Source organism: Silurus aristotelis, assembly GCF_946808225.1.
Source record: "Silurus aristotelis genome assembly, chromosome: 6".
NCBI lineage: Eukaryota > Metazoa > Chordata > Actinopteri > Siluriformes > Siluridae > Silurus > Silurus aristotelis.
The window spans coordinates 12,652,140-12,667,899 of NC_139579.1; the positions used below are offsets into that span (position 1 = coordinate 12,652,140).

The 15,760-nt window shown below is 38.7% G+C and overlaps 1 protein-coding gene and 1 long non-coding RNA gene across 27 annotated transcripts in view; one reads left to right on the forward strand and one right to left on the reverse strand.

Annotated features, from left to right (window-relative positions):
• adgrb2 (adhesion G protein-coupled receptor B2) overlaps positions 1-15,760 on the reverse strand; it is a 345,493-nt gene that overhangs the window by 160,744 nt on the left and 168,989 nt on the right. For 3 of the 26 annotated variants that reach the window (XM_083543168.1, XM_083543192.1, XM_083543179.1), the window contains exon 5: positions 8,537-8,701. The exons of the other annotated variants lie outside the window; for them this stretch is intronic. In XM_083543168.1, coding sequence (XP_083399294.1) covers positions 8,537-8,701 — 165 coding nt within the window. The remainder of the gene's footprint in view (positions 1-8,536; positions 8,702-15,760) is intronic. 26 annotated transcript variants of the gene reach the window in all.
• On the forward strand, positions 540-5,417 carry LOC310727191. Its single transcript, XR_014533957.1, has 4 exons — positions 540-1,543; positions 1,967-2,256; positions 2,466-3,367; positions 3,667-5,417. It is a non-coding gene; the product is annotated as an uncharacterized lncRNA (long non-coding RNA).

Here is a 15,760-nt window from a genome sequence, read left to right on the forward strand (position 1 = left end):
ATTAAGCAACCAATTAATCGATTAATTTGATGCTTTATGCTTTTAATTGTATGCTTTATTAATTACTGTAGTTATTTGTATTACTGTAGTATTTTGCTCTCTCGCTTGCTCTCTCTCTCTCTCTCTCTCTCTCTCTCTCTCTCTCTCTCTCACTCTTTCTCTCTCATACATGTTTATATATTTATATATATAGTATTGAAACATTTCACAATACAAAAAAACCACAAAAAAAGTGTGTATGTAATATTTGTAATATTTGTAATATTTGTCATACCAATGACATTCTTTGACTCACTAATTCTTAAGAAAAAGCCAGTGCAAGTGTGTAAGAGAGAGAGAGAGAGAGAGAGAGAGAGAGAGAGAGAGAGAGAGAGAGAGAGTTGAGATGAGAGAAAATGCATCTATAAGTTCTTGAAGCTCACTGTACTTCTACAATCCCCACAAGACTATGTGGGTGTTTATCATCTCAAAGGCACCTGGCCTTTGAATGTCAATATCTTTGGACTATCGAGTGTTCAGAGATGTGCAGCATGTGTGGGTTTTTTTTTTTTTTTTTTTTTTTTTTTTGGGGGGGGGGGGGGGTGTTCTTCCTGAACTATCATTTCTTTACATTTCTTTAACTTTCATTTGAACGGATGTCTTTTTTCCTATTGCTTCCATCAAACCTCAATTAGTGAATGATTCATTTTTATTTCCTTCTCCTGCTCACTCTTATTACAATCTCTCGTTCTCCTGCCTATAGGACCCTCCCTGGGATCTAATCGTCCCTCTCTTTCCACTAAAGCCGGCTTCTTATGCAGTCTATAAAATTATCTGCTTATCGTTCGACTGATTTCCGCCAGAGAAAGGTCACACCATGAAGTGTAAAATGACACTCTAAAACCTGGCAGCGTAAAACGATCAAGCTGTTTTAACCTTTACTTAAAAGGAGAGCAGAAGGATTTAACCCCTTTCTGATCATGTGTTTAGTGGTCTCCTTTATCCGGAGTTTTATTCCGTGTACTTTAGGGTTAAGGGTATGCCAGGAGCCATTTGGAGACGTTGGGATTCAAACTCATAACCTTTCTAGCTGTAATCAAGCACCATAATGTCTAGAACATGATCCTTATGAGACTTTCAAAAGAGTACCAGAGCAAGTAGAAAGCTAGAATCCACTATGTTTTAATTTCATTTACAGACCCGGCTAAAATGAAATCCTCTATGCATAGTTTGGGGACACCTGATTATAAGATACATTTGAACATCCAATTCCATATTTCATTTAAGGTTTCACTAGATTTTGAAGTGAAGTGAAATGAGGACACCTGGGGTACAGTCAGCATTTCAATTGATCTCAAAGGTCTTCAATAGGGATATAGAGCTCTCCTGCAGGCCACTCAAGATCTTCTACTTCAAAGCATGTAAAGGGTATCTTCATGGAGCTGGCTTTGTGCACAGGTGCATTGTCATGCTGGAGCAGGTTTGGGTCTTCGAGTTAAAAAATGTATTGCTGTACAATTGTGTGCCTCCAACTTTGTTCTAACAGTTTAAGGAAGCACAGCATGTGGGTAGAATTGTTGTTAGGTGTCCTAATACTTTTGCCGTAAAGTGTATTTTCTCTATTCTACAACCACTTTTTCTAAAGATGTGATAGTGCACTCTAAATAATCATCACTCTATGTTTAAATGTGTTTCATTATCTGAATAATGAAATGTGATATGCATTTACTGTATATTTACCAAATGAAAAAATATAAATACGTTTTTTTTTTTCAATAAAAATACAAAAAATTTAAGAAAAACTATTACTTGTACAATGGATGATTCATATTTTCATAATATAATAATAAAAAAAAATTGTGTTGATATATTGACAAGAGGAGGCATTTATTCGGAAGGAGTCTCCAGCGCTCCGGCGCAAAAGCGACAATTGAACATACAGGATAAATAAATCGAGCGCAGAATAGAAAGACTAGTTGGTAGGCAGACAACATCATCAGGACCAACCTCTTCTTTCTCCAGGACCTGTACACATCCCAAATCCGGGAAGAGTATCGTGAAGGACCCCATAAACCTTGAATACTGTTTTTATACACTTTTTCCCTCTGTCAGGCAATAAAGAGTGATCAAAACAATTGTTGACAGACTCCAAAAGAGCTTTTCCCAGCATGCATTATGATTTTAACCACCCTCCCATAACCTCTAATCCATATTGTACTAAAACGCTACCTTTTTTCTGTGATATGGTACCAAAGTGTTCGGAGATTTGCATTATCAGTGTGTTCTGTTTGCTATTCTTGGTCATTTAGTTGGTATTGTATTGTAATGTTTGCACTAGAACAAGCTGATTAATAAAATAAATAAATAAATATATAAGTAAATAATTATGCTGCTACTGATGGAAACAAACACAGCATTTGGGGGCGGTATAAACAAAATAAAACCTCTCAGCACATTCTCCACCCAAACACCACAATGGCGCTCAGTGGTTTTGTTACAAATAGCATAGCAACTACAAGCCGACGTGTTTCAGGTCTAATACTGGCCACGTTAAAACCTGATCCTAGTCATTTGAATGATTTATAAAGCCGACCCGGCGCTTTGTAGGCGCTTCTGTAGCTGAATGGGAGCAGTACAAGAATCTGCAGCAGCGTTGTGAATGTGCTGCAGCTGTCTGATGTGTGAAGAAGATTCCAGAAAAGCCCAGTAAAGAGGCCACTACTGTAATCAAGCTTACTAGTGAGAAATTAAAAAAAACAATGTCAATCTAACACAGTAAAATTCATCATTGGGTATCCCAGCGATGTTAGGAAGCTGGAGTTAACCATGATACAGCACCTCATGGAGCACAGAGAGTTAAGAGTCTTGCTTAAGGGCCCAAGAGTGGCAGCTTGGCAATACTGGGGTTTGAACCCCAACCTACCGTGCAGCAACCCAGCACATAAACTTTGGCTGCAAATCCAACACATGATATGAACCTAAATGGAATCATCTCCATTTTGTGCTTATCAGTGTGAGCAATGCTTTTACACAGTGAATCCAGAGGGCGGTCATATTTGCCTGAAGCTTCTACTTAGTCTTACGTGTTGACTGTATAGACATCATAAAAATTTTGAAACATGGAGAGGTTAATCAGAAAGTAGGAAGGGAGGGGGACAAGATCAAGATGGGTTTTCATAGTTGCTACTCCATGTATTAATGTATCTGACTTTTCCAATTATTTGTAGGTTTCTCCTCAAATTCTACAAAACTTGTAGGCACAGAATTGTAGAGGTTGTCCACCATGAAATTTTTCCTTTACTTAAACCAAAAGTCCCAAACCTTTCATGAATTAGAGTGGACTTGGAACTGAGGAACTTTGGGATAAACTGGAGTTGGATTGCTGACTGTACCCGTGGCCTCCTCACCTACATCTAAGGTCCATTGGTTTCGGACTGTATTAACTGTTTGAATGAGCAGAAATATCTCCAATATCTAGTGGAACATCTTTCAAAAAGAGTGGAGGATATTGGAAGCGCAAATGAGGACTAAATGTGAAATAGTATGGGAAGAGATTTTTTTTCAGTGATATAGCAGCTAGATTTGGGTAGCTGCATACGTGCCTGTTCAATCGATTAACAATGTGTTTGCACAGATAATGGGAGCAAAAATTCAAATTAGAAGTTCTAGCTCCAAAAGAAAATGTAGTAAAGGGATGTGTGGCCCTGTAAGGAAGAAATAACCATGATACTAACATAATTTGCCATGTCCAAAGTGATTCTCGTGGCCTACCATGCTTCAGCGAGTAGTTGAAGTGCCTGCTGACACGACCTGACCCTGCCTGGCGTTAATTGCTGCGAGTGAATTGCATGTCACTGATGGTCTCGCAGCCTGACATTTGAATATGAGTAAGGTGAGATGGTCTGGAGCGGGGAAAAAAACAAAACGCTCCGGAGGATGGACACAAGGGATTTGTTTGCAGACAGGCCGTAATCATCGTCAGTCAAAAACCGACGCTCGAGCTGATTGGCTGGCGCTGCTTGCTAATGCCACTTCGAATCAAAGACATTCTCGGAGATTGGACGTCACCTTGTACACCTTCGCCTGGCAGCCTAATGGAGGTTTTCCAGACTGTTCAAACCGGAGCCAAATTGAAATGTAACAGTCGAATGATTTATTGCTCATCGCAATGAGGTAATAACTAATCGGAGAGCCGCAAAAAGCCTGCTCATGAAAGGTGACAGCACCGCAATAAAGAAGAGTCAGCACACACAAACAGGTGCATGCACATCTGCTGGATGTGTTTAAATAAGCCTGGAGTCGTCCATTTTGGTCCATCCGAGCTGGATGAAAGCGAATGAAATGCTAATGCTAATAAGGGGGAAGGAGGGGAGCAGAGATAGAGAAAAAGTTGTTAAACTTAGCCTGTAAATTCTGTGTGTGTGTATAGATACATGAGTTGTGTGGCTAAATGTTACACCATATATCCACATATAAATGCAACACTAAATAATCCTATTACTTTAGTCATTTCTGCGTTAATATTTAAACTTGTAAGAAAGCTCCAAGCTTTCTCCTGGTAAAGAATCTATCCATTGGATGGAGGTTCCAGAGCAGACCCAGGGTATCCTGGGAATGTGTAAAGATATCTCAGGAAGTGGTAGGGTCTATTGCTAGGGAGGAATTAGACCCTACCGAGTGTGGACTGACCTTAGCCCTGTGACTATGAAGAATGGAATTTTGTTAGAAAAATCTGAAGCAAAAATTATAGAGAAAACCCTATTTCAGGAAATGATTTCAGGACAGATTTTCCACTGATTTGTCAGCTGTCAGTCAACTGGATGTTTATATAGCGAGCACCAGATGCCTTTAGGGAAAGTTTCAGTGCCGAAAGCAACTCAGTCCACCATGACGAAGGAAGACAAGGCTTCTCGAAGAGTTTCTTTTCCAACTGATTTTGAAAAGCCCTCAGTTCTGCAGTGCTAACGGACACAAGAACGCTTTCATCCTTGTTCCAATGCACTACTGTGGAAGTCTCTGATGAAGCAGTCGAAATCCTAGCATTTTACACTGTGGTAAGCAAAACAGAAATCTACCACATGGGTGTGTATTTCTGTGGGTTTTATTTCTTTTTACAGCTAAGTCTTTCATTAAAAAGGCAAAGACATGCTCTATGCTGTAGATCAGTCTCGGCTAAAGAAGAAAAAACACAAGAGCATCGATGTCTAGAAGAGATCTATAGAGCAAACTCATGGGATTATGGTGCCTTCACTCAAGACGGCCCACAGCTAGTTGAACTTCTTTTGCAACGTTTGCTTGGTTTATCAGTGTACTGCTTACATCATTATCTGTTATCCTGTGGATCTTGTTTACAGAAAAAAACGTACACACGATTCATGGTAAAATTCCAATTTGACGATCTGCTTAAAAAAAAAAAAAAAAAAAAAAAAAAAAAAAAGAAAGTAATCCAGCAAGAAAATTTAACCGGTTTATATATATATATATATATATATATATATATATATATATATATATATATATATATATATATATATATATATATAAATTATAATAATAATAATTATTATTATTATTTTGTTGATAAATGTTTTGACACAAATTGTGGTACCTACAATGCTGAAAAGCATTAGCTTCATTGTCCAAAACTTAGTACCATGCTAGTTTTTTGACTACAGGATTTCTACACTTGCAGAAGGTTTTATTCCTTACACAGTGGGTTGACTTTGTGCTTCCCTGTGTGAATAAACAAAACAAAACAAAAATACATTTTGATAAGGTGTTTGTTGCTTATAAAATTTAATACGGACCATTTAACTAGCAAATGGCCTTTTTTCCTCTGTGTAAAATGTTAATTTGTGTTACTGGAATCTATAAAACTCCCACTCGGAATGCAAACAGTTCCTCCCACCACATCATTTATTCAGATATAGCATCTCTATTGTTCTGTGTATCAGAGAAGATCACAACATGCGATATTCTTTTCCTCTCAGCTACATTTTTAAGTGTAAAAGCTGTTCAAATGTGCATCATTTTTATATGTTTAAGATGCACCAGCCAATTGAAATGGTTCAGGGGCACCTGTCGAGGATGCTTTCAGGTCAGCAAAGAAACCTTGAAACCTTCATTTTTCCTGGAGGGGGTCACATTGGCAACAGGCCACATCCTGTCAGGACTTGTCTATCCCTCGCCACAGACACCTGTGACATCTGTGACTTTTCAGCAGTCCCTGAGTCAGGGCTACAATGTCCATCATACGCTACCAAAAACTAACCAGAAAACATGCTTTTCTACTCTAGAAATCACACCATTATCAGTAGTCTTTACATTGAAAAGTACCAGTCAGTTGAGGTGGTTTGGGAAACACCTTTCAGAGCTGCTCTCAGATTATTTTCTGCTAGAGACACTAAGAAACCTTCATGCTCACATTAACAACAGGCCACAATCGATCAGAAGTGTCTATTTCCAGCCACTGGCAACTGTAAGACATGATCTTTTCAGCAGTGACTGGTTCACCCCTGGGATGTCCATCAAGTGGAATGTGTCTAATACTTCATTTTCCAGAAGCTGACCATCCTTTCACAAATGCTCCCAGGTTGGTTACTGGTAGAGTAGTGTCAGACACCTCAGACTGGATTGAGATCCCAGAGCATGGGCCTACTGATAAGAATAACATCTGGTATTTGGAAGACACCCTTATCCAAAGCAGTTGAAGGTCCCAAGGGCCCAGCAGTCGCAAATTTAACCACTAAACCTTAACCACTAAGCGACCACCTCCAAAAGACATGTCATGCTGCTGTCTATGACTGAAGATAGATAATTCTTTCGACAAAAACTTTTCTAACACCACAAGTGCTAGGTCCTGCTCTATTTGGATAAACTGCACTGCACATTAGCTTCCCCCCTTAGTCCCAGATTGTGCTGCTTCCACATTAGGGTTCCTCCCCGGGATCTGTAAAGCGAGTCCTGTTTACAGCCCACTGAAATTATTTGAAACAAACCAACAATTTTCTGCTTCAGTGCTTGATTACAGTTTAGCCTAACAGATAGCACAAACAGTGCTGAAACATAGACAAAGACTTTAAATGTTTATTTCACTATTAACTGATCTCTTTAGTTCAAAAAAGCTGATTCAGCCTAGAAGAATGTCCTCTAGCAAACCATTCCTTTCCGGTACAACATTATAGTATGTGATTTAGCCTGCGCTAATTAACAAACGACACACTGACGGTGTTTGTGGTTGTATGTCATGATTAATGGTCAAAGCAAAGCAGCTTACTGCACTTTGTGTATATACAGAGAAGCTACTGCAGCATCTTCTTATAATACAAATTCAAAATTTATCTTTTACCTGTCAGGGACATCACAATCAATATCTTAACCTTTATTGATATTTTTGTCCATGAATATGTATTAAATGATAAATAGTCTATTCTGTTTATTCCAGAGCATTTCTCTTATAATATTGCATTGGCATTTCTATCCAATCAGATTTCAGCTGTCACATCACGTATTGCAGGATCAGGACCTGTTGCTTTTTTTTTTTTTCAACTTTATGTTGCTTGAAGCTGTTGCTTTAACCAATAATTTTCTTTAAGGCCTCTGGAAGGCGCTCTGTCAAGTCTGCATTTTCACGTCTTTTTGATCGAACTGTCAGAGAGCGTACTAGTCAGACTCGCAACCTGTAGCAAACTGCACCAGCTCAAATCTATGCATGTGAATTTGATCTCTGTTTTTGTTTTGTTTTTTCAGTCCACAACAACTGACCAAGGAGAAGAAATTGATTTGGTCGCAAATCCACTTACAAGGACATTTTTACGAAAAGCTGAACAGTTCAAAACATGCGTTAAGCTTTTTCAGGAACCATTTAAACATTTGCATTTTCTTTCCTGGGACTTCGCACACAAACACTCAATTTGTCTTTATTTTAAATTTCAAATGAATGAATGTACAAAAAAATGGTTAATATTGATGCTCCTGCTAGAGATTATGTGTGTGGTTGGTGCAGCTGTGGCTATAGTGAAAGGAGTCTTGCTGAATGGCGTTCATTGGGTTTCTTAGCAACGGCATTCATTCTCACTGTATGAGATTTCATACTTTTCTCTATAATATTCATGGCTGTGGCATCATAATGAGGTGGATTGACTCAGGCAGGACATCACTGATGAGTGTGAAACACATGGCCCGATTCTGTCTTTGATAGAGAGCATGAGGGTGGCTGCGTGATGATGATCATTAAATGAGCACTAGTTGCAATGAACAGCTTGAGAGTATTTTATTTGTGAGAACATAATAAATACACAGAGTTTATTTCTATCAGTGCAAAGCAACATAAACAGAGCTAAATAATACACTGTGGACAAAGAAAACAGAACAAACCAAAAATATTTGTTCACTATATACAGTAAAAGACTGTGACAAAGACAAGTGCAGAAACAAACGAACAAAACAGTGGACGTCCAGAGAAAAACCATACTAACAAGGACAAAGTACCGGCACAACAAAAAAACATGGCTGTTGTGAAGACGAGCAGGATGAAGTAATGGGAAATGATACTAACCAGGGCACACAGCTATATAGCAGAGTTTGTTTTCCAGGTCAAGACCAGGGCAGGTCTCGGCTCGGCCCTCAGGGCCAGCACAGCTCCTATTCCGAGTCCGAGAGCCCCGGCCACACGAGACCGAGCACAGACTCCATGCCGACCACTCCTCCCAGAGGCCACGCACTGCAAACACCAATATCTTTAACACATCTTTATTTATACCAATTGTTGAAAAGGTTTGTGGAGAAAAAATTGACATTCTACACCATTGGTTCTCAGCTGATAGACACAACTAATGTATTATTGATGGACCGCATTGGACTTTGGCTTAAAAAGTTGTGAGTTCAAATCCCAGCACTATCAAGTTGCCACTTCCTGGAGCCCTGAGCAAGGCCCTTAACCCCATCAGTTGCATAAATGAGATAAATGTAAGTTGCTCTGGATATGGGCATCTGCCAAGTGCCATAAATGTAAATGTATAATGGCAGCAAGGAACATTGTTACAGAGCAATGAAAGAGATGAGAACACAGCCGCCATGTTTTCTGAAGCCATGAGAATGGTAGAAGAATGTTCCAAGTGAATTAGTGGAATAATGTAGGAAAATGTACAGAATATGACAGAGTACATACATGCAGCAACATGAGGTATCCCCCAGCCTTAAAGGGGTCATATTTTTTACTGTAACGTATCATATGGTGCACCATGAAGTCCAAAAGTCAGTCTTCATTTATCTGTCATTTCCTTACTAAAGAAATGACACGTTTGCCTTTACAGCTTGTACAGCATAGTAACGTATCCTGCACACGTGCCATGATGTATAGACTACAATTCTCATCAGCCACTGCACCATCATGGCACATGGATGTCGCATTTGGAATAAGCAATTAGTGGAAATGTGCCATGGCTAACATTGTTATGGTCCATGTTTCTTATATAGTTCCTGCCTTTGATGACTTGACATCACATGATTAACTATAGGTAAAAATGAAGATGTATTGATTAGTGGCGAGAGTAGGGAGCGGGTTGGGACATGCCTATAGAAGTGGAGGTACATGCTGGAAGTGCAGTGAAAGTGGGTGAATGAGAGGGAGGGCAGTTGCAAGGAGTTAAGGGAGTAAATCCCCAGGGTTGACTGTGCAAAGTAATGCATGCATGAAGGGTGGGGGAAAATGGAAGGAGGGATTTGGAATAGATAGAAGGGTATTGGCAAAAGAGTGAAAGGGAACATTTTGAAGATGGTGGTGAGACCTGCTTTATTGTATGGTTAAGTAGCATTGAGAAAAAGCCAGTAGGTGGGGCTGGATTTAAAGACATTGCGATTTGCATCAAACAGTATTAGAAATATGGTTATTATAGAGACTGTGCAGGTAGGACGTTCTGGAGACAAGGTTAGAGAGGGGCGATCAAGATGGTTTGGTCATGTGCAGAGGAGAAACATGGGGTATATTTTTAGGGGAATGCTAAAGATGGTTAGACATGCAGGTGGTTGGTTTGAAAGAGGCAGTTGTACAGGACGCGTGGTATGGTGACAGTGTATCTGATAAGGTGGTGACCCCTCAAAGGACCAGCCGAAAAAGGAAAAACAAATGTGACTTTTACACGCGCTATGTCCTACATTTTTCTTTTGTGGATATATGGTCTTGCAGTTACACTTTTGGAAAGTACACGGCTGTACAAGGGATAGATTTTTGTTTCCTGGTCCTACACTGACGACCCAGATGGCTGTAAACTGCACAGTGAGAGTGAATAATGGAATGCCGGAGAGAAGGGAGGCTTCTTGCCAGAAAACCGCATTTGCAACAACAGCGAAAAAGCACGCCAGCCAGATAACCAAGCAGGCACAAGAACTACATGGCCCAGAGGGCATACAGCAGCCTGTTCGTCCCTCCTGTTCATTTAAACCCGTGATTGGCTTTAATGCATGAGCGGAGAAGCCAATCAGTGCGTTGTTAGCAAAAGCAACTCGATGCTAATTCAGACTAGCTTCTCAGCACTGCAAGGAAATGGACAAGGCGAGATAAAGGTGCGCATGCATGAATGAGAGAAAATTAAAAGCGGGAAAGGACAGACAGAAGAAGTGAGGTGGATGCTTGAGTAGGAGGGGCACACACACACACACACACACACACACACACACACTCATACACACACCGACAGAGAGAGACACGAAAATAGAAACACCGCCGAATGTTGAAAGGGGTTACTGAGATTTGATGAGAGGTGCCAGGGTTGGAGAGACGGATGAGATTTAAGAGCGGGATAGGGGGATCATGGGAGAGCAGTAAGGATTTCTGAGGGAAGCAAAGACGAGAAGAAGGTTTGGAAAGAGAAAAAAAAAAAAAGGGAGGAGGGAGAAGCGAGCCTGCACTGTGTCGAGCAGGGATGTTGCATGAATTATGTATGCCGATAAATAATTGATCTCGCTCTGTAGTGCAAAGCTTAAAAGAGGCACAGCTTAAGTCGAACACTGAGCAGTGAAAAAAAAACTCACACAAAGTGATGGAGAAAGAAAAGGAAAGGAGGGAAGAGTGCCGTTTTTCATTCTGGACATCGAGAAGAGCTCATCCACATGCAAACGTGCAGGTTTGAGTATACCAAGCATAGTGAAGTGATGAAGTGAAGAGGCAGTGCATGGGGTGTATGTTGTGTTTAAGTCTCTTCATCAGGATGACACCGGGAGATGGGAGCTCAGTGGTAAGACTCTGGCTTACTGATTAGAGGGTTAAGGGCTCAAGCCCAAGCTGCCACTCTTGGGGCCCCTGATCAAGGCCCTTAACCCTCAGTGCTCTAAGGGTGCTGTATCATGGCTGACTCTGTGTTCTGCCCCCAGATTCCTAACATCGCTGGGATATATGAAGGAAGAATTGAATGCAATTTTGATGATATCTGGTTGGTTGTTTTAGATTGATGGAAAGATGGCAGCTTAGTGGTTAAGGAACTGGACTTTGTATCTTTGGAAGGTCTTGGGTTCAAATCCCTGCCACACCTAGCTTCCACTTCTGGGCCACTGTGGAAGGCCCTTAACCCCAAAGCTGCTCAGTTGTATGTTTACGAATGAAATCAATTTAAGTCAATATGGAAGAGGGCAAATGCCGTAAAATTTATTATGGATAGATGGATGGATAGATAGATGTAGAGGTGACAGCTTAGTGGTTAAGGCATTGAGCTTTGGATCTGAAGGTTGTAAGTTAAAATTTTAGCCACACTAAGCTGACACTTCTGGGTCCCTGAGCAAGGCCCTTAACCCCATATATCACTCGAGCACAACGCTCAAGCCCAGACCATCTGAATCTAGGGGGTTTCCTTGAGCTCCATTAATCTCCAGAGCTCTGGGGCTCTGCTAGCCTTATAACTCAAACAAACGTTGTTTGTATATTTGTTCTCCATGTAATTTAAGAAATACAACCTGATCTAGATTATGTTAGCATGTGTCTAACACAAACCAAGAACACTTTCCTCTCCCTGGTTCCCTATTAAGCAAGTCCACTAATGAAATCCTTCTGAAGTCTTACCATTGCTTCATGCAGTTTCTTGATCAGTAGCATGTCTTCATTTTTATTTTCTACCTATCGTCGGCATCTTGACATTGATTTTTCACACTTTTTTTATTTTCGCTGCTATTTTTGTCGGTAATTAAACCTCAAGGACTCAAAAACCTGCCACTATTTCTGTATTAACGTATTGTTGAAGGTACACTGTAAATACAAAAAGTTTGTAGACACCTGACCATAAGATTAGTTTCTTCTTTCTGAACCTTCCATTCCACATTTAGTACCCTTTTGCTCTTATAATTACTTTCCCTCCTTCTGCGAAAGGTTTGGTGTGTGGTTGTGAAGATTTGTGGTTTTTCAACCATTTAGTAATGTCAGGTACTGATGTCAGTGATGTCAGGAGGCCTTGGGTGCAGTCAGTGTTCCAATTCATCCCAAAGGTGTTTGGGTCACAGCTCTATAGCAGGAGATATTAAACTCCAACATATGTAAAGCATATCTTTATAGAGTTCAAGAAAAGCTTTTGGTCCCCTAGTTGTTTTGAAGGACCAATTATATGGTACAAATATGGTAACAGTTTGGCAAACACCACATATGGTTGGAAAAGTCAGGTGTCCCTATACTTCGTTTATATAATGTACATATATAGTGGAAATGAAGTGATCCATGAATAATTTCATTACATACCATCTACCATCTAACAAATGTCTATCTGGCAAACAAAATAGGGCACAAAAAAAAACCAAAAAAGGATTCACTTCCCGTAGCAATTAATTTCACATACACCTCCTCCGATTTCTCTGTTTATCTGAAAACCTGCAAATCTCCCATTTTGGAAGCATGGGCCAGTTGAAAATGATCCCTAGGATGACATTGCTACCTTCTGCCAGACTCAACATGGAGAACCTGATTATTCTAATACATTTTCTGTTTTTTTTCATGAACAATGAACTAGTTTGTTTTGTCTAGCTGTTCACAGAATCTTTGAGTCCCATCAAGGCCACTGATAATAATTATCCACAGGGATTCCTTCATGGAATAATAAGTCTAAAATGTAAATGCAGAATTCATTGATCACTTCATTTCTAGAATTTTTCAAAGTGGCAGGTGAGTCAGTTCATTGTATACGAGTCAGTATCTGAGGGTTAAGGGGTTATATGAGCGGTATTTTTGCATAATTTGTCCCAAATTGCTGGTATTTCTAAAGTACAACATTTTTTCTTCTAGCTCAGGATCTCTTGACAATTTATTTTTACTTGGTGTCATTGGATTACACCAAAACATCAAATCTGGACTGGAATTGTTTTGAGGCCTAGGTCTGAGCCTTCTTTGAATCCCCCTGCTAGAGTGTGACACTTGTAGGGGCTGATGCAGCACTTCAGAGCATTTCACAGATCCTCTTGGTGGCTCTGGAGTGTGGCCTTGTAGCATGCTGACTGGGGCTTGGCAGAAGAATGTGTTTCTTTCAGTCGCTGAAGAACTCGCCGAGCTCTACTTTTCGGTTTGGGATTCCTGCATTGGTCAGTACCCTGGTCAGTACCATGGTCAGTACCCTGTTTCCTATATATGTTTGTATATTCTGGATGCTTATCTAGTGTAACTCTGGACTAAATAAACTAATAAGGCACAGCAATGAGAAACAGTTGTGTATTGTTAAACAATTTTTTCTGATTTATTTATATCACTTAATGCTTTTAAGTCCGTCATAAAGAATGTGATGAAAAAGACAAATGATTGGCCTCAAGTTTAAATATATTAAATAGCCACCTTGGCCAGGTCTCAATGGGAATTTCCGGTGAAATAACGGTAAAATACCAATTAAACACTTAAGGACATATATATATATATATATATATATATATATATATATATATATATATATATATATATATATATATATATATATATATATATATATTTATTTAAGGACATCAGCCAGCTAAGCAGAACATTACAAAACAGTGACAAAACACTTGGGTCACAATATAGAGCAAATAAACCCTTGCAACCCAGCATAGGGGCAGCAACAGAAGCGCCCTAAAGGAGCAAACGGATCCGTCTGTTATGGTCTGGAAAGGATATCGACATGCAAAAAGCGCCACCTTTTGGGTTCAGTGTGACTTGTGTGTGCCGCCGTTTGCTCCCGGCCCACGTTAAACCGTGTTATGCAATCACTTGGCAAAGAAACTTGGCTGAATAAACTTGGACCAGAGGTCAAGACGAGGCATGAGGGGATCTGAGGAAATACATGAATATCTTAATAAATAAATAACAGGCGCACCTAGCGTGCAGCGTGGAAAGCGACTGATTAGATAATTGTGAAGCATGACATGCTAATTGTGCTTGTGGTATTGCCAAGACTAATCAGTGGAGGCAGTCGTTCATGCAACTGTGCTGTGCTGAACACAGTGTCTTTCCTGACATGCAATTTAGGCTTAATTATGTCAAATATTCCGTAATATGTATAAATAATACCTTAATAATAATAATAATAATAATAATAATAATAATAATAATAATAATAATAATATTAATAATTATTATTATTATTATTATTATTATTATTATTAATATTATTATTATTATTAATATTAATATTAATATTAATATTATTATTAATAATGATTATAAATAATAATAATAATAATAATAATAATAATAGTAATAATAATAATAATAATAATAATTATTATTATTATTATTATTATTTATTATTATTATTATTATTATTTATTATTATTATTATTATTATTATTATTATTATTATTATTATTATTAATATTATTATTATTATTATTATTATGGCATACATAAAAAGAAGTCTATTAAGTCTAATTTCGACTATTTCGTCTAAAAAGCCTATAACCAAGCTATTTAATATTAAACCGCAGAAAATGATTTTTTTTCTATAATATTCGTATTACATAGAAATATTCTGTAATATGTATACAGTAAATTATTAAAACAAATTACAAAGTACTTTTTTTTTTTTACTTTTTTTGCATTTGATCTGTTCGTCCTGGCACGGGTTTAAATGTATAAATATATCCAGATGCTGATCAAGGATACATTCAATGAAGTGCATTTGATGGAGTAAATCAAATGTCAAGTGTGTCTAACCAAAGGAGGTCACATCAATACAAAACGAATATAAAAAAACACAAAATTAGGATGGTACAAATCTTGATGGTACTCTCCAGTGTTTGTATTGTTTTAAAGATTTATAATCACACTCTTGATATCACCTAAATGAGGATGAGGGTCTGGTTCCTCTTAAGGTTTCTTCCTCATAACATCTAAGGAAGCTTTGGCTTCATCATCAGGGATAAACACACATTGTTCACTGTTAAATTCTGTAAAGCTGTTTGCGACAATATCTGTTGTGAAAAGCGCAAGAGAAATAAACTTGACTTGACAATTGGCAAGACTTTGCAACACAGGAAAAATAAACTACAGGGAAGAAACAGCCAAAACTATTTATGGAACAGGTCATTAACCAATAATAGGACTAAACTAAAAGCAGGATCAAAACCAATACATGGGCACACGGCCAAATAAAAATGAAAGAGAACACGGAGAATTCGGAACAATGGCAAGCGCTGCTAACAGCACTTAGAACATATTAATTCACAGGCTCAAATTGCTAATCATGTCTATGACAACATCATAATGTGTTGCCAGAAGAAAACGTGCCCTTAACTAATGACCTTTACATAATTATCATTCATTTAAAATAACCACCAGGTGACA